This window comes from Linepithema humile, chromosome 3 (assembly GCF_040581485.1).
Source record: "Linepithema humile isolate Giens D197 chromosome 3, Lhum_UNIL_v1.0, whole genome shotgun sequence".
Classification (NCBI taxonomy): Eukaryota; Metazoa; Arthropoda; class Insecta; order Hymenoptera; family Formicidae; genus Linepithema; species Linepithema humile.
The window spans coordinates 10704926-10731862 of NC_090130.1; the positions used below are offsets into that span (position 1 = coordinate 10704926).

Sequence of the window (26937 nt, forward strand, 5' to 3'; positions counted from 1 at the left end):
ATCAATATTATAATCAATATTGTACACACAGTGGACTAACAAATATACACAAATATACATACGGTAAATCGCTTGACATAAAATTGTATTATAGAATGGGAATTTAATATCATTAATTCCCCACCATGTCATTTGTCCGGCTACTTGCATCGTTAAAGCTTCTTTTATACATTGATGCACGCTATCTTTTAATGTTATGCAGTTTAAAAATTTAAAGTACTGTACCTATAAACATACAAATTATTGCAATAAAAGTAAAAAAGGTTAATCAATAAAGAGATAAGTTAGTTACATGCTATTTAATATTCTGAATTATGTATATGTGTAAAAGAATAATTCCGCAAACGTTTCGATCTGTAATAAAGTTATTTTCGAATACGATGATAGAGTCATTTAGAAAATAAACATTAAAAATAAATAAATACAATATTAATTAAAACTGATTCTAACACGATTAACGATTCAAAACTGTCGAGGTATAAAACAAATTCTGAAGATATACAAATTATTACATAATATAAATTGAAATATACATCTATAAAGCAATTTCTTATATATATATGTGTATATTAAATATGAATTAATTTAATATTTACAACTTCTTCATAAACGGCGTTATCCTTTGTAAACATTTGTATTGCTTCTATTGTCGAAAATGGAAGAATTCGCGGCTTTGTAGGAATTATATTAATAACGTTGCAATCGATTTTTCGCTCTATTGTATTCAATCGTTCATTTGTTCTTCTGAAATTAATTGATTATAATTAGTAATATTAATAAACAATGTGTGTGAAAATACTAAGATAAATATTTAACGGTAATAGTCCATCTAATTGTTTTAATGATTAATATTTCATATTCATCAAAACTTTTAAATAGATTGAATGAAACAAGTATATGTTTTTCTGAGAACAAAAATCAAAAATATTATAGATTATGAGAAGTTTCAAATTGAGAAATGTTTAAAAAAAATTATATATATAACGTAGTAAACATATTAATAAAGTATAATTAGAAGCATATATTCTGAAACCAATCAATGATATCAAAACGATAATAATGTTCAAAATATGTTAGTTATTCTTGCATTCCTTTATTTAGAATCATTCAGAATAAAAAAAGAATATTTCATTACTTATTTAGTCATATTTTTTCAAATATATTTTACAAATTTTTGCTCAGAAGCAAACTTGTAACGTTTAAAAATTTTTATGAACTATTTATTAAAAACTTTTAGAGAGAAAGTAAATATATATTATTCAAAACAGAGTTATTATCTATTTTCAATTTTAGTTTAAATAAGAAATTATATACGTACTGCATTTTATGCTGTAAGTCGTGAAGTATTTCAATTACTTGCGATATTTCATTTTTTTCTCTTGCTATTGGTGCATTATTTTCCAATTGTATTTGATGTGATGGTATAACTTTTTGAAGTGGTTCAATTGATACGGTATTTCCCAATTCTTGTATGTGATATGATTCTTGCACTAATGAATTTGCATTTTCAACATTTGATACAGGTTGACAACATGGTTGTAAATTGTGTAGCAACTGCATCTCATTCTCCAAAGGAATACTATGTGGATAAATGGGTGATGATGTAATATTTTCCGAAACTTCTTTATGTTGTATGTTATTCTTCATTAAATTTCTGTTTAATTCTTGAGTTATATGATGAAAACTGTTTCCATTAATGCCAGATTGTTGTGGTGATATACTTGTTGCATTATTCGCTTTAAATGATTGAAAGTTGTTAATAGTCTGTTGCTGTGCATTTTCTGTAAAATTGTCTGCTGCATTTTGTCCAGTATTATTAGAAACATTTTGTCCAGTATTATTAGAAACATTTTGTCCAGTAAGAGGTATTGGGTGATATGATAATCCATGTTTTTGATTATACGTTAGTGTGTATGGAGTATTTTGATAGGTCTTATCAGACATAATGCGTACCCTTGTACAGTTTGAATCCTTATTGAAATTAGAATTACACGGCACATTTTCATTATTCATAACATTATGGATATCTTGTAAAGTAGATGAAACTTTTTTCTTTGCTTTTTCTTCATTAATATACTTAGATTTTTTTTTAACCTTTACTCCTTCTTCGCTCGAAGTAGTTTCGAATCGATGTGGTTTTTTACATAATCTTTTTGGACGATGTATGGATCTAAAAACAAGACAAAAATAATCTAAACATTAATATTGTCAAGATAAACATAAAATAGTAATAATACTTTTTCTGTAACAGTAACTGTAATTGTAAAAAATTCCCACAATATTTTAATAAGCACAATATTTTGAGCGCAATATTCATCACGCTATATAAAGATTTAAACAAGCAACATGTATCAAATTCTTGCGAAATAAGTTTGTTAACGACGTGAAAATACATACATGAAAAGTATAAAATGTACATACATATACAATTACCTTTAAATATTTTAAAATGATCGATGTGATATGTAATGTGACAATTTTTTTATGCAAAAAATGTTTATAATCACTTTTGATAACAAAGTTTATTGTTATTTATATACATAAATACCATACTTTATAATTATATATATATAATTAATGTATTATTATATATTATTATATATATTATTAATAATATATATTATTATTATATATATTATTATTATATATTATTGATAATCAATAAAAAAAGAAAATTTTTCTTTATTTTATAGCATTACTGCAACGATAAATTCGTCTTTTATTATATTATCTTGTATTACTTCATTATTAGAAAGACAACTAAAATAAGGCATTTTAAAATATTTAGCTTTGATATTTTTTAATAGAATAATATCATAATCATGAGCTAATCTAGAACACTTGTAAATACCGACGGAGGATAAGTTGATGCCAATATTGTTAAAATCTGTTACTCGCAGAAATTTTTTAATAACAATAAAAAAATTATTTTCACATTGTAAAATATTTTTTACGCAACATATATTTGAGTCTGATAAAATACAACAATCGTCTTGTTGACTAATACCAATTGTCATATCCAAAGTTTTTAAAAATTTGTACTGGTCATACATCCTAGAATTATTGTCAGCATAAGGTAATGGACCCTGCTCGTGTTTTTTCCACACTTTTATAGGTCTATATAGTTGGCCCCCCCCCCCTAACGCAAATCGTAAAAACATTTATATATTCGGATTGTACATTGTTTGTACATTTTTCGTTAATTTAAAAAAAAATTACAAAGTTTTCGTAACTGTGCCAATGATAGTTAGCCCCCCCCCCCCCCCCCCATTGAGTAAAAAGAAACAGGAGGAAGCATTTGGTCGTAAAAGTGCGGACGGAAGTGACTATATAAAGTGGTTGCTCAAGGGCGCCAATATTGAATGACTTGTTATGTTTAATTAGGAAATAAAGTACAATTAAAAGAAAATAACTATAATATGCAATAATAATACCAAATTTTAATGGCGTTTTTCATTGGGATTGCACTCGTGCAGTATTTCCATAAGAGCAATGTTAAAATCTATAAATCTACCTTTTCGTGCAAATTTTAACATCTCTTTTATAGAAACACTGCACGAGTGCAATCCCAATGAAAAACGCCATAAGAATCAAGATTGTACAATAAATAAAATTCTGTTATATCACATTACACTACTTTATTGTCCTTTAAACAGTATGAGTTTCGTATAAAAGTTTCTTATTTTATCACTTACGTTTATGCTATTACATGTATACTTAATTCTTAAATTAAGGTAACTTTCGACGATCGACTTTAACAATAGATTTAAATGATTTTCTAACGGATGATCGTCCAGTGCATGACTCTGCAATTCTTTAAACACAGTTGTATGCAAAAATTCTGCCATTATACGTTGTATTAACTTGTCTTTTTTTATTTTGTATAAGTTTTGTTGATCGAAAAATTCTCTCCTGAAAAACTTTTCGCATACAACACAAATTTTTATGACATCATTGCTTAGATATGCTAAATTTCCTTTATCCTTAACTTGTATTAAACTAGCCATCAAATTTTCCTTAAAGCCAAATAACGCACCAATACAAGATTCGCATGCAAGTGACTTAGTTAATTTACGTGACACAAAACCCGCAATATAAATAATTATTTCTTCACAATACTGTGATAATGTCATATTTGTAAAAAAATAATCATGATCATGATCAATATATTCCGTGTTGTTTTCGACAGTCTTTTCCAAAAAGTTTGAAAAAGACGAATAACTATTATTTATTTGATTTTCTGGTTTTTGCTTCCAACTTGGACAATTCAAAATATCTATTTGATTCAATGGAACACAATTACCAAGACCACCTTCACGAATCTCAGCATGAATGAGCAATTTCTTGTAAGCAGCTATAAATTGGCGACAGGTAGGATTATTATTGTAGCCTCCATGCGATCTAATTGATCCAAAAAATAGTTCGATATGATCTTGGCTACATTTATAGACTGGCAAAAACTTGAGAGATGAATTTTCGCAATTCGGATTCGCAATTAATGTGTATATCATAAATATTTATGATTGATTGTAAACATACGGCGATTCCGATAAATCCCGTTTTCCTGTTCGACTCAACAATGCGTTGTCCGTTATCAAATTTTAAGTCCAAAATATATTTATTAAACCTAACTGTAAAATCCTTTATCAATTGTATACTTTGTTCACATACCGCTCTTTTCAAACCGAATTTAGACAATTTATGCGAATTTAGTATATCAAAAACATCGTTCATTATCATAACGAAATTTATCGTTGCATCGCAGTTTTTAAAATTGTTCAAGTTCAAATTGTTTTTACAAAATGCCAATGATTCTGCCACGGATCTACTCAATAATTGAGTCGCAAGTTTTACTTTCATTTTTTGCTTAAAAAATTGAATGTGCTGCCTTCGCAATTTATTGCCTAAATGGAGACCTTCAGTTTCTTGCAGTTCATACAACTTAATAATAAAAGTATAATCGATAAAGCCACCGTTCTCGTCGATCATTATTTTTTTATCTGCGAAAGTGTTTCGCACTAACTTAATCATGTGAGATGGATCAGGCAATACTTGCACTATATGATTGTTATTTTTAAAACTTGTTTTCATATTTTCTATGTTCAGCGAACATCCGAGTAATTTCGCCATTACAAAATTAGCTTGACAACCATCAAAAGTTAAACTTATAACATTCACAATCAAAAAGCGCTTTCAAGCATTGCGTAACCAAATTCATTTTTTGAGTTCCATTGAGTCCATTTATGAAAAAGTATCCTACTGGACATTTCCAAGTATCATTGATAGCCACAATCATGAAAACAAGAGCTTCTCGCGCAATATCTCTATCCTGATCTAATGTTACTCCGAAATCTACATATCCGTAATATTTTTTACCGTCGAATTCTATTTTATGTCTTATAGCTATTTCATCCATTATTAATGCGCACACGATCTGTCGTTCAGAACTTTTCACTTTAATTGTAATCATTTTCAGAGCTTCTACAGATAATCCTGGTGAAGCATTAATTGTTGAATACCACTTAGATAGTGTTTTACGATGTGGCAAACAATTATTGAATTTATTTCGCACATAATCATATGCTTTTCCTGAAAAAAAAAATGAAGTGTTATAGCAAACTTTCTTATTTCTTCCTGATACTGCTTTTGAACACTAATTTTTGTCGTTTTTCGAAATAACCTATTAATTAGTTGCTCATTTGGTCCAAACTCCTGCATTATTGTGTAAGCGTTGTCACTTGATACTAAGTTTTTCTTAGTAAGCTCGCTTATTACGGATTTTAATTTAAATATTGTTTTTTTCTGATTCCAATTCTTTTTCTGCAACTTTCTAATAACATTTGACTTGTTAGCAAGTACCCGTCCCATCGATACAATTTTTTTCTTTAATATGGCTTTCTTCGGCGTATCACTTGATAAAATTTCTAATGGAACGTCACTTTCACAGCAAAACGTGCCAAAAGAAGTAGAAGGCGATTCTATGTTAAGATTTCTGTTAGATGGTTGAAATTCTACAGCAATATTTGCTTCTTCTATGAATTCTGACTTACTCATCTGCAAAGTATCATTGACAGTTGATTCTTCCATAGTTATAGAAGTATCCATATCAAAACTGCAATTCATTGTTGCTGCATCTGTCGACGTGTTAGTTTCCATAGCGTCTGTTAAAGATGTTTTATTGACACTTTCTGTCTGTGAATGTATTGTCATCGCAGTGACAGTTGCATCAATTTTTTCCTGCAAACAAATAAATTACTGTAACTCATTGAATATTATTATTTACTACACACTTTGTTACATTACTACATGATGAGTATTGTTTTCATGACATTTGCACAATGTCATGAACAATGGTATAATAGTGGCAATGTTAATCTGAAACAAGCTTATTGATTTTCTTGAATTTCTTTGCAGATAATGTAAATTTTTATATATAATATTGTGTATACAATATTATATATAAGAATGGAATACACAATTATATATATTTATATATAATTGGGTATTCCATATATATATATATATACATATACAAATTACAAAAATATTATATATATAAATTGTATATACACAAAAAAGCTTATTCTCTATATTCTACTAATACATACATATTTCGAAATGAAATACTTATTGTTGGTATAGATAAGGGTTTTAAGCGGGTTTTCGCAGTTGATGTTTTGTCGAAACATGATTCCTCGAAATGTTGCGAACAAAGCGTACTATTATTTAAATTTATATTGAATCCTTCGTCCTTACAAAAATTTATCCACGTGTTTCTTTGATCCACATTTTTCGGAAACCTGTTTGAGTAAAAATTATTTAGTAATTATTGTGAATAACCTCCAAAATAAAAATCTCATTATTATTGATAATACTAACCGATGAAACGTTATTCCATAATTTCGAGCTGCTGCTGTTATTCCACAAGCTTTACAATATACCATTTTGATACCACCGTTTAGCTTTACAGTATACCACCGTTTATTTCCATACACTTGCATAAAAGACTACACTGCACACGTTTATGCGTACGCCGTACGGTATACCGCTTGCCGCTGTGCTCGAGCATTCCCTCTCACTTTCAAAAAGTGGTCGCTCAAGATGGCTGCCTGACGTACATCCGTCCGCGGATTTGCCTAGTCCTGGCTAGTATACGCTCCCTCCTGTTTCTTTTTACTCAATGGCCCCCCCCTATGTCGCAATTACGTCACGTAAACTATAACTTATGAATTTATCGTGCTTAATCGTTTGTACGTCGTTTGTACATTATTAATAATCGGTTAAATTTATAATTCCAACATTTGTTTTTGTTTAAAACGCAAGATAAATAATTTTTATTTGAATATGGCGGGTACGGAGTAGGGAGCGGGTGCGCATGCGTGTGCGTGCGTATGCGCGCCTGTGCGTGCATATGCGTGTATGTGCGTGCGTGTGTGTACTGCATGTATCGTGTAGGTGTGTATGCGAGTGAGTAGTGGGTGTGTACGCGCGTGTGTATATACACAACACAGCATATACCCACACATACGCACACATCCACTCACACACACAGCATCACATTAGACGGCATTATATCACGGCTATTGGCCGGAGCACAGACTTTTGCATAAAGCATAACGCATAAGCATAAGGAAATTGATTGGTCCATTTCCTTATGCATTTGCTTATGCTTATATATAGACCAATCAATTTCCTTATGCTTATGCGTTATGCTTTATGTAAAAGTCTGTGCTCCGGCCTTATGTCATCACAGCATAGCAAAAGTTAAAAGTTAAATGGCCGGAGCACAGACTTTTGCATAAAGCATAACGCATAAGCATAAGGAAATTGATTGGTCCATTTTCTTATGCATTTGCTTATGCTTATATATAGACCAATCAATTTCCTTATGCTTATGCGTTATGCTTTATGTAAAAGCTTGTGCTCTCGGCTAAAGACTTTTAAAATATCTCTAGACGAAAAACTATTAATTTTTGCTCTTTCGCACATGAATTTAATTCTATCATGAAACGAATTGAAAACTTCTATTATTTTATTGATAACACTATTATGAGCCGCCAAAACTATGTCATCCACATATCTATAAAAGAAAAGCGGTTTCAAAACTAAGGTTTTCAGTGCCCTTTCTTCTATATCCGTAAGAGTAATGTTGGCAATAATAGGAGACAGAGGGGAACCAAAGGGCTACCAAAAGTTTGCTTATATACTGGGCTTGTTCGTTTTAGCTACACTGGGGCTGCTCTGGGTCTGCTCTACACAGGATAATACAGAACAGATAAATAGTTTGTCCTGTATTATCTTGTTTAGAGCAGACCCAGAGCTGCCCCAGTGCAGCTAAAACGAACAAGCCCACTTTATCTTGAAATTTGAAAAATGTAGAATCTAGAACAAACTTAATAGCTATGATAAACTCGTCAAAGGAAATTTTCGTTTTATTGTCAATAAAATTCCATCTCCTTCTTATACTGGACAAAGCCATTTCTATAGGTATATTAGTAAAAAGCGAAACAACATCAAGTGAGACCAGATCATAATCTTGTCTCATACTTATGCTGCTCATTTCTCTCACTAAATGAAAACTGTCCTCCACGAAACTATTAGGTTTACGAATGCCATTACTAAGAATCTCGTGCAAATAACAATCCAGATTATATAATGGGCTATTGATACAATAATGGGCTGGAGACAATAATTCTAAGCGGAATGCCTTTTTTGTAGATTTTAGGAAGCCCGTAGGCGCGTGGTAGGATGCCTTCACTTGACATTAAACGATTATAAATTTCTTTGCTGATAAAATCCTTATTTTTCCATCTATTTAAATGTGAGCGTAAATCGCTCACAATTTTATTAGTTGGATCCTTTTTCACAATTTCATACGTGCTCTCATCTGACAAAAGACCATTTATTTTATTGATATAATTTGACCTATTAATCGCTATCGTCACATTGCCTTTATCCGCATTAGTAAATAAGATCTCAGGATATTTTTTAATGAATTCATTTGTACAATCATCCATTTAAGAATTAATCTTTCTTGAGAGTTACATTGAACGTTGCTATTATAAAAATATTTCAAAATTGGAATGGTCTTATTCCTAATGTTTGTTTTAGAATTATCATCACTTTTACCTATATTTATTTCAACATATTTAATATAATCTAACAAGACCTTATCTTTATCTTTTCTTTTTGAGTACAAAATCGGTCGCCCATTTGTAATAACAGTTGAATTTCATTAGGAATATCAACGTTAGTAAGATTAATGAACCATTCTTTGTGAATAATATCAAAAGGATTCTCCCATGTGAAAGCATCGGAAGACAATGTAACAGATTCAACTTTATTTTCATTTTCACAAATTGGAGGAAGACCAACAAAGTATGCCCTTTCAACATTACTGTTATTGTCACAGAATATCGGATTCAACCTATGTTCTTGAGAATTGCTGTATTTACAATAGAAATCAATCCGTTTAATGTTTAAATTCTTTTTGTGCTTTACCAATATCTTGGACAATTTTTTGTCAATTCTTTTAAAAGACTCAGTTAACAGTTAAAGTGACAGTTGAGAACATGGTGACTTTCGATCAATATCTCAATAAGAAATTCTCGCAAAATGGCTAAATGGCATCACAAACAGACTTTTTCCGGGAGGTACTTAAATTTTTTCTCACAATATCATATTTCTCATAAGAAAGAAGTTATTTTTAAAATGGTGGATAGAGCTATAAGACCGTCTCATCCACGTTTTCATCAAGAAGATTTTAATCACATTATCAACATTTTATTGAATAATAATTACCCTCTTCCATTCATTTTTTATATTATTGAAGAAAGATTAAAATTCTACTCATTTGGGAACATAAAAAGACAAGGTGTAGAGGGTGCCCACACGGAACATAATATCCAATGGACGTCCATATAATCTCCATAACTCCATACTACATCGATCTCTACGATGGATATTGGATTCTATTAGAAATCAATATTATTTCTATGATAAATGACGATATAAATCCATCATAAATGTCTATTAGACATCTGTTATCGATGTTTGATAGAAGCAGGGTTGGGAAGTAACGCGTTACTTGTAACGCCGTTACCGTTACAATTACTTTTTTTCGGTAACTGTAACGGTAACGGCGTTACAAATTTTTTTTGTAACGAAAAAAGTAACTTTGTTACATTTTTCGGTAACGAGTAACGAATTTAACAGTTATTTTTACCGTTACATTTTTCAAATTTACTCTATATATCTACGAATTTATAGAAAAACTAACAATAAGAAAACTTTTTAATTTATATTTATAACATCTAAAAATTTTTAAGAAAGCTGGTTTACAACTTATTAAAAATTTTTCTTATTTAAAATATCTTATTATTAAAATTATTACTTTTATTATATATTATTAAAATTATTACACTTTATATTAATAGCGATATCATTATTAAAATTATATCATTTTTCTTACTTTAATAAAAAATAATGTTCAAAAATTTTTAATGTTTACTGTAAATTTGTAGTGTTTAATTTAATTTTATATTAGAAAAATTGTGCATATAATTTGTATTATACATAAAAAAAGTAACGGAAATTGTAACAATTCGTTACTTTTTGAGTAACGGCAACGGTAACGAGTTCCTTTTTAAAATTAGTAACGAGTAACGATAACGAGTTAATTTTTAGAAAAAAGAACGGTAATGGTAACGAGTTATTTTTATAAAGTAACTTTCCCAACCTTGGATAGAAGTATCAGTATCCATAGTAACGAATATTGTTAGGGCATCGTCGATGTCAAACGTTTCGGCTGATCATTCAGCCATCTTTGGTGCTAACGTTACAAATCTGTTTAGTAGAAAGATTGTGGTTTCAATTCGTCATTAATAAAATTATTTGGAAGTAAAGTCACAAATGTGATTGCGAGATAGTCTTGTTTATGTAGGTGTTAACAGAATGTCACCATGTTCTCGACTGTCTCACAGTTCTTGACTGTCTCACAGTCGTGACATTCTGTTAACACTTATATAAACAAGACTATCTCGCAATCATATTTGTGACTTTACTTCCAAATAATTTTATTAATGACGAATTGAAACTACAATCCATCAAAGCTCTATGAAATATTTATGGAACATCTATGATTGCTCCATATGATATCTATGAATATATTTAATGGATGTCGAATGGAGGTATGTAATGCGGAACTGTGGATGTCTAGTAGGCATCTATAGGAGATTATGGGTGTTTACGATAATTCAAGTTCGAGTTAGTTTCACTAGGACCGAAAAATGAGATATACATAACCATCTAGAACCTTTATGATTTATGACACTCGACGCTGTCTTGTATTGCTTGAGTTAAATTCATTGGCCGGTATTCATAGTCCGTTCTTATATTCAAGATCGTCTTAAGCACGAACTTATATTCGCTCTCTTCGTCAGACACAATCTATGTTTGACGAAGAGAGCGAATATAAGTCCGTGCTTAAGACGATTTTAAATATAAGAAGGGACTATGAATACCGCCCATTGAATTTGTTGAGTTTAATAAATATAATTATATACATATATATATAATTATATCTATTAAAGAGGTATACCAACATACATACCAACATTATTTGTTTCTTTCATAGACTGATTTGCAGTTGACATTTTTTTATTACAATAAAATTTGCTCTTTAAACTCAACAAATTCAATGAATTTAACTCAAGCAATACAAGACAGCGTCGAGTTGTCATAAATCATAAAAGTTCTAGATGGTTATGTCTATCTCATTTTTCGGCCCTCGTGAAACAAACTCGAACTTAAATTATCGTAAACATCCAAGGACAATCTAGGAAAAATGTTACACAATGGTGTAGTGTATAAAATTGCTTGTGTAGATTGCGAGGCAACATACATAGGCCAGACGAAGAGAAGGTTGGAGACTAGGATCAAAGAGCATAAAAACGACATTAAAAAAAGCACTTCTCCTTCAGTTATCTCACAATATCGATTAGAATTAAATCATCAAATGAATTGGGAAGGAGTTAGCATCGTTGATAATGAAAAATCATATTTCAGAAGACTAACTTCTGAAATGATAAACATAAAAAGACAGTCACACGGATTAAATAAACAAAGTGACACTGATTTGCTCTCTGATTCGTATGTTCCGATTCTCAACTTATTGCCTACTTTATAGAGGTAGAAAAATAACATTTTTCTCCTTGCCGGCTGTACATTTGATTACTCTTTCTTCTTGTGTTTTCCCCTCCCTTATATCCTTCTTGCCTAACGCCTTCTGGATTTCACGTTTTAGAATTAACATTAACTCACAGTTGAGAATATGGTGACTTTCGATCAACACCTCAGGATGCCGTCACATGCAACGTAACTTGCGTAAGCGTAACTTGCGCCGACTAATCACATCGTCTCATTTGAATTTTAGCTTCCACCTAGTTATTTTTATGTTTTTTACGCTATTGTTGTTACGATGAATTAAAGAAAGAAGCGCAACTAAAGTGTGTGGTGGTGTAGGTGATGCAGCGTGAAAAGAGTACATTTTGTAATAATCTTTGTCTTTCTGTGAATATAGGACGTACCCACATTTTGCGACGAGTTTTTTTCTCTTTATATATTATCAGTTTCCATATTGCAAACAGTTTTAATATGTGATGTTTTCTAATTTTCCGCTGTTGAAATGTTTGCTTCTTCCACCTTTGCCATTGTTTCCATATAATAAATAATACTAAATCAGGATTCATTATACACTTTTCTGAGCTTATAATCATCTACTAATATATAAAAAATTAATATTTGAATATTAACTTAATGAATTATTAATTATAACGTAATTAGCATGAATATAAATTAGTACCTTCTGGAATGATGAGTCTATCAATATCACCGATAATCTTTTTACATAACCTCAAGAACATACAAGGTGTACTAAATCAGATTTACTTTATAAATATTACATATATTCCGCTTCACATATACTCGTATACAGAATATCGGTTCCCCATGACGCGTACTTTTCCAGATGCGTAAGTTACGAAAACCAATCATAAATTTCTTTAGTATTTCTGTTAAAGTGTACAACAGAAACTCTAATCAGCAATTGGTTGTATTAGTTACGCATTTTTAACATTTCAGCAAAGTACGCCCCATGTGAATGCCGACTTTCAGAATGTGTAATTTTTGATAAAGTTACTAGAATACTCGGGTTACGCTTACGCAAGTTACGCCGCATGTGACGGCACCCTCAATAAGAAATTCTCGCGATCACATACGTGATCACTTCATAAGAGTTTTTATTAATAATGACGAATTGAACTTACGGTCTTCTAAGAAACAGGTATGCGACAAAAAAATAAATTTATTTAGTTATTTATCTCAGTAGGTAAAAATTTTTATTATATTGACCTCAATTATATAAAAAAAATTTCTAAGATATATAATTATTCAGTTTTGTAAAGATAGCACTGAAAATGGCTGAATGATCAGCTGAAACATATCCCAAATGAACAAAAAGATATCTTTTAGATCCCTAAAAGATATCTTGCTATGTCTTGAGATGTCTTACATTTTTAACGAAAAGATATCTTTTAGGAATCTAAAAGATATCTTATGCAACAGTTTAAGATATCTTTCAGATATCTAGAGTTGTCTTTTAGATATCTTGCAGATTCTAAAAGATGTCTCGAAGACATCTTACAGATCTCTTTTCGATATCTTTTAAATATCTTTTAGATATCTTTTATATGTCTTTTTAGATGTCTTGAATATATCTTTTAGATATCTTTTTGAGAGATCTTAAAATCTATATTGGAAAAATGGATAGAAACATAGCACGACAATGTTAAGTATATTAATTATAAGTGCAAATTGCTCTAAACTGCAACTTTTAATTAATATACTTAACATTGTCATATTATGTTTCTCTGATAGAGAAACTTGAAAACAATTTTTTCACTTGATATTTTATTAACACAGTATATTTTATTAATAGCAAATATACATATATGAAAGATGACGCCAAATGTATTTCAATCGAGAATATTGATGAAGCAGTCCTCTATTGTTGTTTTTTCATTCTATATCTCATCTTATCACCAGCATGTTGTAACCAGCTCTTGATATGTTTTACAATGGATGTAACGGTGCAGTCAGGTCCTTTGCCTTTTGTAAAACTTACAGCCGCTGCAAATATATACATATTTATATTAGTAGATAAATATGGTTGAACAACATGAAATATGGGGTTGAGGAAGATTTCTATTTATATAAATAAAAATATTACTATTCTAAAAAATAGCTAGCAAGTTGTACTTCTATATAATTTTTATACATTATAAATGTCAATGAGTATTTTCATACGTGCATTCACAAAGAATATAAAATAAAAAATAACAATGTTAAAACCAAGACTCATGTAATTTTAAACAAATGAAGAGGAAAAAAGAGAATCTTGAGCCAAAGAATTTTTAGTTATTATTCTTTTAAAAATTTATTTAATATTCCAGTTTCGATTAAAATTTAACCATCAGTACATCTTAAGCAATATTAAATCCATTATTTATTATATATATAATTATTTGTAAAAGCCGTAAATAATACATTGTCATTTAACAATTGGAATAATTAAAAGATTGTTTTGTAAAAAATATGTATGAAATCATAAAATAATCACAACACAATGAGTACTAATTAATTAAATAAATGAAAGTATTTTAAAGATTTGATATGTTGCATTACGTGGCTCTTACAAATATTATATATATATAATAAATAATGGATTGAATCTTGCTTAAGATGTACTGAAAATGGTTAAATTTTAACCAAAACCTATACGAAATGTTACTCGAATATTACATAAATTTTTAAAAGAATAACAACTAAAAATTCTTGGGCTCAAGATTCCCTCTTTTCCTCTTCATTTGTTTAAAAAATAACATTTGCAAAAATTTGAAAGCTCATATAGATAATTTCTTACTGTATGCAAAAGTATGTACCACTTACCAACTATGATGTTTGCAAAAGTAGAATTTTCTATTGCAATCGTATTTTTTGCACCGGTCCAAGATAGCTTATGACCAAGGTCAAATGATATACAGTTTGTTAGAATATTGGAAACCATTTTTTGTATGGAGTCACCACCAATACATTTAATTCTTTTGTCCTACAAAAAATATTGTCTGTAAGTGCTATTATTAAAACATTATTTACAAGTATTCTTGACTCTTTGATATTTATCATTTCTAAATTAATCCATTGATTGATTTATATGAATAATGTGATACTTACAAAACATTTACGAAATGCTTCATTATTTTTTAATGTTTCATTGAATTCTAGGTATTGTTCAATTGATGTCAAAGGAAATTGAGGCATCAAATCCATAGTAACTTCATCAATTCCTTCGTTTGCTGGAAATTTATCTCTTAAAATAGCAAGTATTGCACTCAGTTTGGAACTATTTTTAGCTGCTTCTTGTTTTATCTCTTTTCTTAATTGTTCAAAGCCTTCATATAAAATATTTAGCTTTTCACTTAAAGAATCTGAAACAAAAAAACTATTAATATTTTACTATTCAAAATTTAATATAATCATTATCAGAAGAGATGCAAATTTTTGCAATGTTATAAATAATTTTAAAATACAATAATAATACTATAATATAATAATAATACTATAATTTATAATGCTATAATGGTACAATATACAATACAATAAAAATATTTTTCAAAGAAAATAAAAATATTATATATAAAAGATTATAATACTACAATGTACTAAAACGTACAACTTGTGTATATTATTTGCAGTGTTTAAGAGAACAATGATACAATAAAATATACAATTGATATATATTATTTGCAGTTCTTGTTTCAATTTCTTGAACTGTTTCAGAAAATAATGCTACTTACTTAGAGATGCATGTATTTCTTCATTCATATTCACTGTCACTATTGGAAGATTCACTTCTGCATCTGTAACAAATAACAATAATCATACTTTATTTAATTTCTTTATTAATTACTGACTTGTATTATACTATATTATTCCATAAAAAGTTACCGATAGTTTCGTCTTCAGCTTCTTTATCATCATTGTCAATTTCTATATTATAATTAGAATTTTCCTCGTTACTACCGATTTCTCGATAACAGTCAGCAATATCATCATTTATTTCCATTTCTTCACTTTCATTCTCTTCGTGGAAAACTTGAAGCGAAAATAGATGGTCCTTCAAAGATGAAGGAACATCAGAAATGATTGGCTTGTCTTTGTTAACACTTGAGGTTTTATCACATATGAGGTCCTGAGTAATTCAAAATAAAAATCTATTTATATATATATATCTAAATATATAATGTATACATATTTTGTAATATATATATAATTATTTTTTATTTATTATTCATTATTTCTCTACGTATCAATGTAAAGAATTATTAATCCATATTATTCATTATTATTTTTAATACTCACTTGCTTCTTATTATATTCTGGATTAGCCGGTGCTCCTTCAAGTTGTTTAGGTGTAGCATTTCCCCAGCGATTTTTATAATTTCCTGGCGGTAATTCTATTGTTTTGTTTCTTTTGGAAGCACTTGCTGTATAATATACATAAAATTTTTTGTAAATAAATTTATGACTCTTTAATATTTATATTTCTTAATTCAATATTTCAATTTAGTTCAATATTTACATAATATTTCTTAATTATATATATTTATTCAATATTTTAATTTAGTTCAATATTTATATAATATTTCTTAATTATATATATTTATCTATTAATATTTATTAATTTATGTTATCCAATAACTTACGATTATGATTGTCATCGTCAGAAGAATCGCCATAAAATTGTCTTTGTTTTATCAAACGTTTTGCAGGTAATGTTTGGTTTTTTTCAGAATCATTTAATGTAGCTAATTGAACTTCATCTGAAGTCGAGATGTTAATGCATGACTTTTCTATTTCTCGAGCTTTATCGTAAGTATCATAAGGTCCCAAAATTTTATGATAATTGGAAACGTTCCAATCATTTCCAGGCTTCAGCTTTTTTTTATTGCATTAGTCATATTATATTTAGATGATGGATATGCAAATGTTTTTTGCAAAAAGTTTATCCAACAGTTAGGAACAATTTGGCAATATTGGTCCCAAAATACAACGCAATACATCTAAAATAAAATATTGATTGAGTAATAGTAAGTATTTAAAGAGATAAATAGAAGGAGTAATCTTCTTAATATATAATTAAAACATTATTTTATTTTCTAAAATATTGTTGTGCTTAGAATTTTTAATAACGATAAAATTTACTATAAATTTATAATAAATTAAAAAATTTTTAAATATTTTCAAAAATTAGAAATTATCTTTCGTGACATCATTAGCATCATATATATATATATAATTATCATTGATATTATTTATGTAATATAATTATTTATTATAAATATTTTTTTATTTTACAGCAATTGCTTACTTCAATTATCAGTATGTATAATGGGAATTATACAAAAAGTTTCTTTGTAAGGAAGTCGCATTGCTTTAGCGCTTATTTTACTGACTGGATATATGCCAATTTCGGACCATATATTTCCGATGTGAATTCCCAACTGTCGTGAATCGCATGGATATAAAGGAATATTCGATGAATTTTGTAATGTTTTTCCAACTATTACTATTTCTCCATTTCTTTTACCAATATATTCAATCATGACAATATGCTTATGATCAATATAACAATAAGCGTCAGCTTCTCTTATACAAGACAATGAAAAATTTTTGAATTTTATTTCCCGGTAGGAATATGTACATCCAAATAATAATTCTTTATTCCTGGAATTCAGAAGAATGGGATATTGTTGATACTCATATCTAATATCTCTTCCATTGTATGATTTTTCCATTAAACGTCTGTGTAATTGTTGTAAAGGTTGTGCACTTTTTCGAAGCATCTTCTTCATTTCTTTAAAATAATTTTCAAATGGAAACGCACTGAACATATCTAAACATCCATAGTTTTGAACATCTTTGTGCAAATGTATCAAGTTATGTACATTGTAAGTAATGTATTGTTCACCATACAAAAGCTTGTATGCTTGTACAAAGTGTATTAGCAATTCATTTGCATATTTGTTATTATACTTGCAATCAGTAGGATTACACAAAATACTAATTGCACAATGTAAAACATAAAAATGCCTCAGGTAATCATTTGGTAAATATGACGTCAAAGTTACCAAGCCTGTGTATAGAAGAAACAATCTGAATTCCGTCGCTTTCCAGCGATCCAATTCATTCAATCCTCTCGGTTTTCTTGAAAATTCTTTAGGTATATACGGTATTAACTGTTTCAAATCATCTGACAATTTATGAATTTCAGAAGCAGACAGTTTAACATTCCTTATACCTGTAATCCATAATTTTGTAAGTTTTTTCATTACACCAAGACAAACCAGATGCATGTAGTCTAAAGGAAATTGTGTAACCATTTTCAAGGCTATGTTTTCAAAAGGTGAATTATCTAAATGATGATCTTCATTTTGCCGCAACAAAAATGTTTCGTCAGTACGTAATGGAGCATTTTTGTTTAAAAATAACATCCGACCATTTATCCATTCACCTTCTTCTTCACATTTATCACATCCATAATATCCGGTATGGCTTTTTATACATTTCATAAATGCTCTTGCCGGGGCGTCGCATATTACGGTATTTATCAAAATTTCATAATTTTTTCCTTCATAATTAAATCCTTCTTCTTCAATTTCAGTATATTCTTCAATAAAATTATCAATAATTTCATCAGGTTTTCCAGGTTTACAATATCCATGATAAACTCCAATGACAAAAGGTTCTTCTCTATAATCTATGTGAACAATTTGTTCTAAAAGTGGCCAAAACTGTGCTTTGGAACTTTTTGCCAGTGGTAAACCGTCAATGCCTAAATTGATCCTGATTGGATTTTCAATATTAACAGATCTAGTGTGTTTCAAATGATCTTCCAATGCTCTTTTCAATCCGTGGTAATAATAAGTTCCAGAAGCAGTATTAATCATTGATGTTGTTTGTGGTGTTTGCAACAACGTTCGAGCTTCAGTTGGAAGATCTTCATGTCCATAAGCTTTGAGACCTTTTAGCAATTTAGTAATGGCTACATGAGTAATATTATTTTCAATACTCCAACTCCGTAGAAATTCTCGTAGTGTTGCTTCTTTTTGTGGATAACAATTCAAAACTTCATCGTTATGTTTATCATCTAAATCTGACTCCACGTCAGAATCTTCAGAATAAGAATCAATCCCAAAATCTTCAACATCTTGAGATACATCATTCTCCATCGAAATGTTACGAATATCAATATTTTTGTGAGACTCTCCTTGAGGATTCTCATTCTCAATTTCTTTATTATTTGTTTCATTAATTGTAAACTTCTTGTCTATTTCTTGTCGTCGACGCCATTGTTGGGAACGACTCAAATGTTCATAGTTTTTCCTCTTCGGCATATCACAATATTTCTTAAAAGAGTATTTACAAAATTAAAATGTTTCATACCGTGTGTTTACAAAATAAAAATTTTTCCAAAATTAATTTTTCAACAAATCGTTAAAATTCTTCTCTCATAAAAAAAAGTTAAAGTTAAAAAAGTTAAAGTTCTCTCATTAAATATAACAGTCTCTTGTTCATTCATCACAACTGTTTCAGATTGTAATATCAGAAGCGAGAAAATACATAATAAAAATTATTTTTTATTATTGCTAAATATATTCAAGTAAAAATATTTTTTATTAAAACAATGTAATCAATAGAACTGAGTAATAAAAAAATCGAAAACTATTTTTTTGTTTTATAGAGGAATTAAATAATATTTTTTGGTATATACATGTACATATACAGTCAAATACTCATATATTTTTGTGTCAGACAATCGATTCCCCAGAGCAACGCAATAGTTTAAAGAGAAATTTTCTTTCAACTTTTCAAAAATATCAAAAATATCAAAAAATTGTGTTAAGATTGAATGGCCCGTTTTTTTGCGGTTGAGTGTATTTTTTTAATTTCATAGAAAGGATCAAAAATGACATACGGAACGGTTTCCAAGTACATGAAAAAAATTGAAGACATTTGTAAATAAGTGAATGAAACGCTATTTCGATGTAAAAAACGTTGTTGACCTGCCGGATCGTGACTCTGTGCAAAAAACAATGAAAAAGCAAGACGCAATGATTTTAAAGATGTTTCAAAAGAATCCCCGTTTATTATTGCATAGCGGACAAACGGCTTTGTGCAAAAAAGTGTCATGTGATACTACAAGAAGGCGTTTACAGGCTCATAGTGTGAAATTTCGTAGGACAGTGAAGAAACCGCTACTGTCTGCAAACTACGTCGAGAAAAGGCTCGCTTGGGCGAAAGAAAATTTGGACCGTGATTAGGACAATGTTATTTTTTCGGATGAAACTTTTTTTTTGGCAAATTCTTCTATTAATCGTGCAAGTTTAAGCTCCGAGGGAAGAATATTTATACTGTTAAGCAGTTAGTTCGACAGATTAAATTTATATAGAAATATTTGTCTTAAAATTGTGCTATAACATTGGCAGAAAGTATACCTCGGAGATGCCAGGCAATTATTGATAATGGAGGTGATAGGACAATTTATTAATAAAGCGTCATAATCTATATCATGCCCAATCTGTGTTTTTCTTTTCAATTAAGTTAAATATTCAATTTCAATTCATTATCCCAAATCGTTTTCGAGTTTCTCTGTACACGCTTTTGTGAAACAGACTGCATATATAGATGTAATATTTATATATATAATATTTATTTTATAATATCCATGACAATAGAATTTTTTAAACTTTATACATATATAAATACCTTTGTTTCTCGATACTAAAATATTTTTTTCTTGTGATGAAAATGTAGAGCGCCTGAAGAACGACTGGAAAAAAAGATCCCAAAAACAGCTTTCATTTGTCATGACTGTTGGAGAGCAACGGTTGTTAGGAAGAGCGATTATATAGTGTGTCCAAAACGTATTTATCAAAACTGTGGTAACAGTCATTTGTTAAGAGCAGTTGGAACTTATATAATTATAACCATGTTGAATATCTTGTTTCTTAAGATGCCTGCAAAGTTTACTACATACATAAACAGACATAATATCGTGCAACAATAAATTATACTTTGTAATTTTTATAATTGATTACTAATTGATATTAATTACTAATTGATATTTAACAGATATATACACTATTAAACTTCACAGATTATAAATTTAAATAACAATGCAACTAACAGTTTAAAAATATAGTATTTTTAAATATTATTTCAAAGCACTTACATAAAAAACTGTGATCCATTAGTATTTCTACCACGGTTTGCCATTGATAATAAAAATGGCTTATTATGTTTCACGATAAAATTTTTATCTACAAAAATTGCAATTTTTAAGTAGTAATCAAAGATAATATACTTTATTGTATTCTTTGTAAATTCATACATTAAATCAAGTCTACGGTATTAAAATAATAAAATTACCTGCAAATGTTTCACCATAAATTGATTCGCCACTTGTTCCATTATCTATTGAAAAATCTCCACCTTGAATTAAAAAATCCTTCACAACTTTATGAAATACAATGCCTTTATAATGCAACGGTTTGTATGTTGTTTTTCCAGTCCTTTTTCTCTACTACACAAAGCGCAAAAATTTTCGTACGTTATAGGATAGATAACTGAGAAAAGCTCTAAGACTATTCAGACCATGGGCAATCCACCCACTTCGATGTCAAAGAATACTCTCATATTGACATTAGCCATGTTGTGTTGTACTATAACAACAAAATATGATTAAGGGGACTTTGATTTTTATAATATTTGTTAAATATATTCATAAAATTATAGATATGTACACGTATACACACACACACACACACACACACACACACACACACACACACGCGCGCGCGCGCGCACACCATATTCACAAATTTGATGTTATATCTTGTACAATACTAAAGCTGCGTAGTAAATTAAAATGTAAGCAATCAATGTAATGTAAAACTCCGAGCAGTCCTCGAGAGACAAAATGAACAAGGCTTACAATTTGCTATGCGGCTTTGGCATTGTACAAGATATAACCTCAAATTTGTGAATATGGTGTGTGTGTAATTTTATGAATATTTAACAAATATTATAAAAATGAAATATAATTCTATAAAATGTCTTACAAAAGTTATGTTAAAAAAGAAAATTACTTTTGTTCTCTATCGAATACGCGTCCGCCTAGGATCGTGGTCGGCGGAAATAGAGACCGAACCATCGTGGCACCGTCGCGCGCCACCTCGAAATTGGAAATCGGAACCAGAATCGGAATCAAAATAAATGTTATGCCCGCATAATTTTAATAATTAGAGCAACACATCTATTGTATTATACGTATGATCTGTATTATATAACACTTAATTATATTTTGTTTACTAGAAATAATAATTTAAAGACATATTTTTAGATGTCTTTAAGATATAATAGATATCTTTTAGAAACGCCTTAAAGACATATTTTAAGAGAAATCATTTAGATATCTTTAATATGTCTATTAAAAATATATTAAAGATATCTTTTAAGAGATCTTTTAGATGTCTATAGATATCTTTTAGATATTCTATAAAGATATCTTCAACGAAACTTTTTTAGACATCTTTTAAATAACTTCTAGATATCTTTTAGAAATATCTTGAAGACATCTTGAATAAAATATCTTTTCGATGTCTACAAGATTTCGATGTTTACTGGGATGCTGCTTAATTAAAACATTGGTTTCAATAAAAGATATCAAGAATTACAATCTTCTTTGGCTTGAGATCCTCCTGCTATTCCATCGTTTTTGTATTAAAATATCTTGTACAAAAGAAGTAAATGGGAAAGAAGATTACTTATATTAATCATTATGCGTCTTCTTCGACTATATTGTAAATTTTGAAACATTTAAAACCTGGCCATACACTTTTACATACTATTAATATTTTTAATTTCTCGTCTTTATTCAAATAAATATTAACTTTACTTACAAAACAAGAACAAACACAAGCAAATTGCAATTTCAAATGCCACCACTAGAAAGTAATCGACATGAATTAAATTCGTAGTATTTTTTCCCCTTTAGTACGTTCGATGTACATGCAATCGTACTAAAGCTGGTGCGTTCTAAACTTAATACGCGTACCAACGTTTTGACGATGTAAACTAGGTAGACGATGTAAACTAGGTAGACGATGTAAACCTATATTCCATTTTTTATTAACAGAGACAATGCAATGACATCATTAATCACTTCTAAATTAATCTAAAATTGTCTAATTAAAAGTATTAATAGAAAAATGTTTCCAATAAACATACTTTTTTTGAAATCTAATATAATATTTGTCGATAAAATTTTTTTGCATATTAATGTCAAGTCGCAACTTTTTATCTTGTTTTTAATTATGCAAAACTTGAATTTTTTAATTATATTTTTTTAAAATACATTTTAATATTTACATATTTTTAGAATATAGAATATTCACGATTTTACATAAGATTACATTGAAAAACACATCTTATTTTTTCTTACAGATGTAAACCACTATTATCTTCATATAATTCTATGTATATTACATATTACAACTGGATATATGCAAAATACAAAACAAGTAAAATATATGAAACAGAAGCAGGACCAAAACATTGTAGAGTATATCAAGTAGGAGGGAAAGTGTATTTAAATCATGAAAGAAGTAATCAATGCCTACAAATGACTAAAAATACGGTTTGGTTTTGTGATGATAGTAATTTTCTTGCTTATAATCGCGCAAAGAACGGTACCATTAAAAAGCATCAAAAGATTGTGAAAGATAATTACACTTTTATTAAATCTATTGCTCATTGCGATGATTATATTATAAGTGGTGACGAGTAAGTGTTTATTTATTAACTGTATTTTATGTTTATTTCTTTTCTTTAATTTTAACAAAAATTCTTGCAGAGATGGTATTATTAAACGCTGGAAAATTAAGGATGAAAATGATTTTGAATGTTTAAAAATACATAACGTGGATGAACCAATTAAACTCATAGACGCAACATCGCAACACATTATAACTAGTTCTGAGAATATTATAAGGGTAAGATTCAAGAAAAATTGCAATAATGCTATGTTAATGTAGTATGTAAAAAGTTTGTTTTTGCGTAGATAATGAAATATGACGATAAAAATGGTTGTACGGAAGAAAAGAAAATATTTTTTGGATTCGACATGAAACGACCTAAATACGATCCTTCTCAACCATATATTTCTGTGAAATCAATCTCATTTGATCCTATAGGAACAAAATTTGCTGCTGGTTCTTATTGTCCCATTAACTATTGTCAATTTTTATCATCGCTTCTAATTTACGATATTGAAAAAAGGTAAGTTATACTTCAATTAATTGATCAGTTTCTACAAATGTTGGATTAAACATTGACTATGTTTATACAGACACTATTATATGATTCGATTTAATAACATTTCTAATTATAACTTACAAGGACGGTTTGATAACCCAAAAATTCAAAAAAATCAGAAACTGCAGAAATATAATATATGAACCTAATCAAAAAGTGATTTCTTGTTTTGGCAAAAAATAATTCTAGAGGCGGAAATATCTTTCGAAAAATCGGATTTTCTTTGAAGAGTGTTTCCACTTTTAGAATAATTTTTTAGTTAAAACAAAAAATAGCTTTTTGAGTAGGTTTATATGTATTATATTTCAGCAAAGTTTCAGATTTTTAAAAATTTTTGGGTTATCGAACCTTTCTTGTTAATGAGTATTGAACTATACAGCGTGTGTCAAAAGTTCCGAGACGGCTGGATAATTTGAAAAATACGCATCACAGAGGAAAATGACCTCGACAAAAGTTGTAGGATTTTTCTCGGGCAATCCGATGGTGACCTTATAGCGTTTTCGATTATACAGGATTTGAACGACCCAGGGTTGATCAATCACTATTTTACTATAAATGCAAGTCTTTCATTGGTGGAGAGGTTGCAATGACGTCATTAACCAACCCTGGGTCGTTCAAATCCTGTATAATCGAAAACGCTATTAGATTTGGCCTTGCCCGTGACCTTCAAGGTCATTTCAAGGTCAAATCAAATTTTTTAAATAAAAACCCCTATTTTTGATTTCAAAATCTAATAGCTGGTGTCAAGAGCTTTTTAAAACACTATAATGAAGTTATTTTTTATTAAGTACTTTTCGAGTTATGAGGCTTGAAAGTTACAGCATTTTGACATAAAATGCAAAATATCTTGTAAAACATTCAATTTTCGGAAATCTTACCTTAATACTTTTATGCACAAAATAATGAGACGAATCAATTGGTATAAAAAAACACATAGTTGCTTTTAAGAAAAAATATGTAATTTGTAACATGCAACTGCATACTTTTTTTTAAAACCAATGTGTTTTCTTTATACCAATTGATTCGTCTCATTATTTTGTGCATAAAAATATTAAGATAAGATTTCCGAAAATTGAATGTTTTACAAGATATTTTGTATTTTATGTCAAAATGCTGTAACTTTCAAGCCTTATAACTCAAAAAGTACTTAATGAAAAATAACTTTATTATAGTGTTTAGAAAAGCTCTTGACACCAGCTATTAGATTTCGGAATCAAAAATAGAGGTTTTTATTTAAAAAATTTGATTTGACCTTGAAATGACCTTGAAGGTCACGGGCAAGGCCAAATCTAAGGTCACCATCGGATTGCCCGAGAAAAATCCTACAACTTTTGTTCAGATCATTTTCCTCTGTAATGCGTATTTTTCAAATTATCCAGCCGTCCCAGAACTTTTGACACACGCTGTATATACAGGAATGGGCACTGAATTGCTTGTCGCGAGAAAGGACTACATGTTGTGTATTGCTGTCCTTTGACATACAGTCAAGTTCTAAACTTTTGACTGTATTTGGCGTAGTAGGTGTACACCAGTCAAGATCTATAGAGAGAAGGTTACCTCATGCGCAAAGAGGGACGAGCGGCAAGAGGGACAATGATGATCTCATTGGCAAACAGAAGCTATCTCAGACAGCTACTGTTTGCAGTGTAGCCAGATTTGGCCCGGTTTTTCGCGCATGCGCGACGCGGCGAACGCAGTGAAGTGTTTCAGTCTAGTAAAAGAGTATACCATATGGTACCCGTTTATTTTAAAAAATTATTATTTTTTGAAAAAGCAATAAAAAAATAAAGTATATTTACATATATTTATATTTTCATATACATATACATATACATATAAATATATGTAAATATACTTTATTTTTCTATTGATTTTTCAGAAAATAATAATTTTTAAAATGAACGAGTACTATATGGTATACCTTTTTACTAGACTGAAACCATTGAGTTCTATAACGTACTGGAGCGAGCCTTCCTATCCCGAACAAAGAAAACTGCGTCCGCGATTTAGAAAAGGACACATATAGCAATGTGAGGATTTCTGTCTCTTTTTACGTTCTATTGCTTATGCTGAAAACATACGCTGACAAGGAAGACTAGCCTCACGTAAATCTATCTGTCTTTTTCGACCGATGGAGACATCCCCACTCCTGAAAGGCTCGCTCCAGTATGTTATAGAACTCAATGACTGAAACACTTCACTGCGTTCGCTGCGTCGCGCATGCGCGAAAAACCGGGCCAAATCTGGCTACACTGACTGTTTGTCGATGAGATCATCATGCTCTCCCCTTCCTTCATCGCCCCTCGCCGTCAAGCTGTTTCTAGCTCCCCCCTTACTTCATCGTCCCTCGCCCTCAACCGGTTTTACTGAGGTAACCTTCTCTCTATAGATCTTGCACACCAGTCACAGGAATGTCTTAGGGCCTATCCAGACAAACTTGCA

The 26937-nt window shown here is 29.6% G+C and overlaps 3 protein-coding genes across 14 annotated transcripts in view; 1 reads left to right on the forward strand and 2 right to left on the reverse strand.

Annotated features, from left to right (window-relative positions):
* Positions 1-26937, forward strand: part of LOC105674694 (uncharacterized) — a 36778-nt gene that overhangs the window by 5129 nt on the left and 4712 nt on the right. The window contains exons 1-4 of one of the 3 annotated variants that reach the window (XM_012371200.2): positions 12809-13342; positions 23626-23964; positions 24035-24173; positions 24242-24459. In XM_012371200.2, the coding sequence (XP_012226623.1) occupies positions 23657-23964; positions 24035-24173; positions 24242-24459 (665 nt within the window). In that variant the 5' untranslated portion in view covers positions 12809-13342; positions 23626-23656. Of the gene's footprint in view, positions 1-12808; positions 13343-23625; positions 23965-24034; positions 24174-24241; positions 24460-26937 lie in introns of those variants that run through there. The other 2 variants (XM_012371199.2, XM_012371201.2) reach the window with 2 other exon arrangements.
* Positions 1-26937, reverse strand: part of LOC136998428 (uncharacterized) — a 34264-nt gene that overhangs the window by 297 nt on the left and 7030 nt on the right. The window contains exons 2-6 of one of the 4 annotated variants that reach the window (XR_010889002.1): positions 6051-6237; positions 1954-2170; positions 1319-1579; positions 597-744; positions 63-225 (exon numbers count right to left, since the gene is read on the reverse strand). Coding sequence is in view for 3 of the 4 variants with exons in the window: in XM_067351022.1 (XP_067207123.1) it covers positions 63-225; positions 597-744; positions 1319-1647 (640 nt within the window). In the remaining variant the exon portion in view is untranslated. Of the gene's footprint in view, positions 1-62; positions 226-596; positions 745-1318; positions 1737-1953; positions 2171-6050; positions 6530-26937 lie in introns of those variants that run through there. The other 3 variants (XM_067351023.1, XM_067351022.1, XM_067351024.1) reach the window with 3 other exon arrangements.
* LOC136998426 (uncharacterized) lies at positions 13935-22788 on the reverse strand. 7 transcript variants are annotated; one of them, XM_067351013.1, is made up of 7 exons: positions 16824-17172; positions 16480-16604; positions 16066-16309; positions 15915-15977; positions 15292-15545; positions 15007-15166; positions 13935-14187 (listed from the first exon to the last, which is right to left on the reverse strand). In XM_067351013.1, the coding sequence occupies exons 3-7, from the start codon at positions 16181-16183 to the stop codon at positions 14063-14065; spliced, it is 720 nt and encodes a 239-aa protein (XP_067207114.1). In that variant the 5' UTR covers positions 16184-16309; positions 16480-16604; positions 16824-17172; the 3' UTR covers positions 13935-14062. The 7 variants fall into 7 exon arrangements, 1 of the variants encoding a protein (XP_067207114.1); XR_010888998.1 differs by lacking the exons at positions 13935-14187; positions 15007-15166; positions 15292-15545; positions 15915-15977; positions 16066-16309 and adding exons at positions 17489-19526; positions 20887-20950; positions 21353-21440; positions 21550-21842; positions 22269-22788 and having other exon boundaries at positions 16484-16604; positions 16824-17180; XR_010888994.1 differs by lacking the exons at positions 13935-14187; positions 15007-15166; positions 15292-15545; positions 15915-15977; positions 16066-16309 and adding exons at positions 17489-19526; positions 20887-21137; positions 21353-21440; positions 21550-21842; positions 22269-22788 and having other exon boundaries at positions 16484-16604; positions 16824-17180.

Bases quoted from the DNA above. Each gene is read 5' to 3' on its own strand.
- LOC136998426 (XM_067351013.1), bottom strand. From the start codon at position 16,183: ATGGAAATAAATGATGATATTGCTGACTGTTATCGAGAAATCGGTAGT. The intron at 15,978-16,065 runs GTAACTTTTTAT...TATTTGTTACAG, and splicing joins AGCTGAAGACGAAACTATCG to ATGCAGAAGTGAATCTTCCA. The intron at 15,546-15,914 runs GTAAGTAGCATT...TTTTTGTTTCAG, and splicing joins AGAAATACATGCATCTCTAA to ATTCTTTAAGTGAAAAGCTA.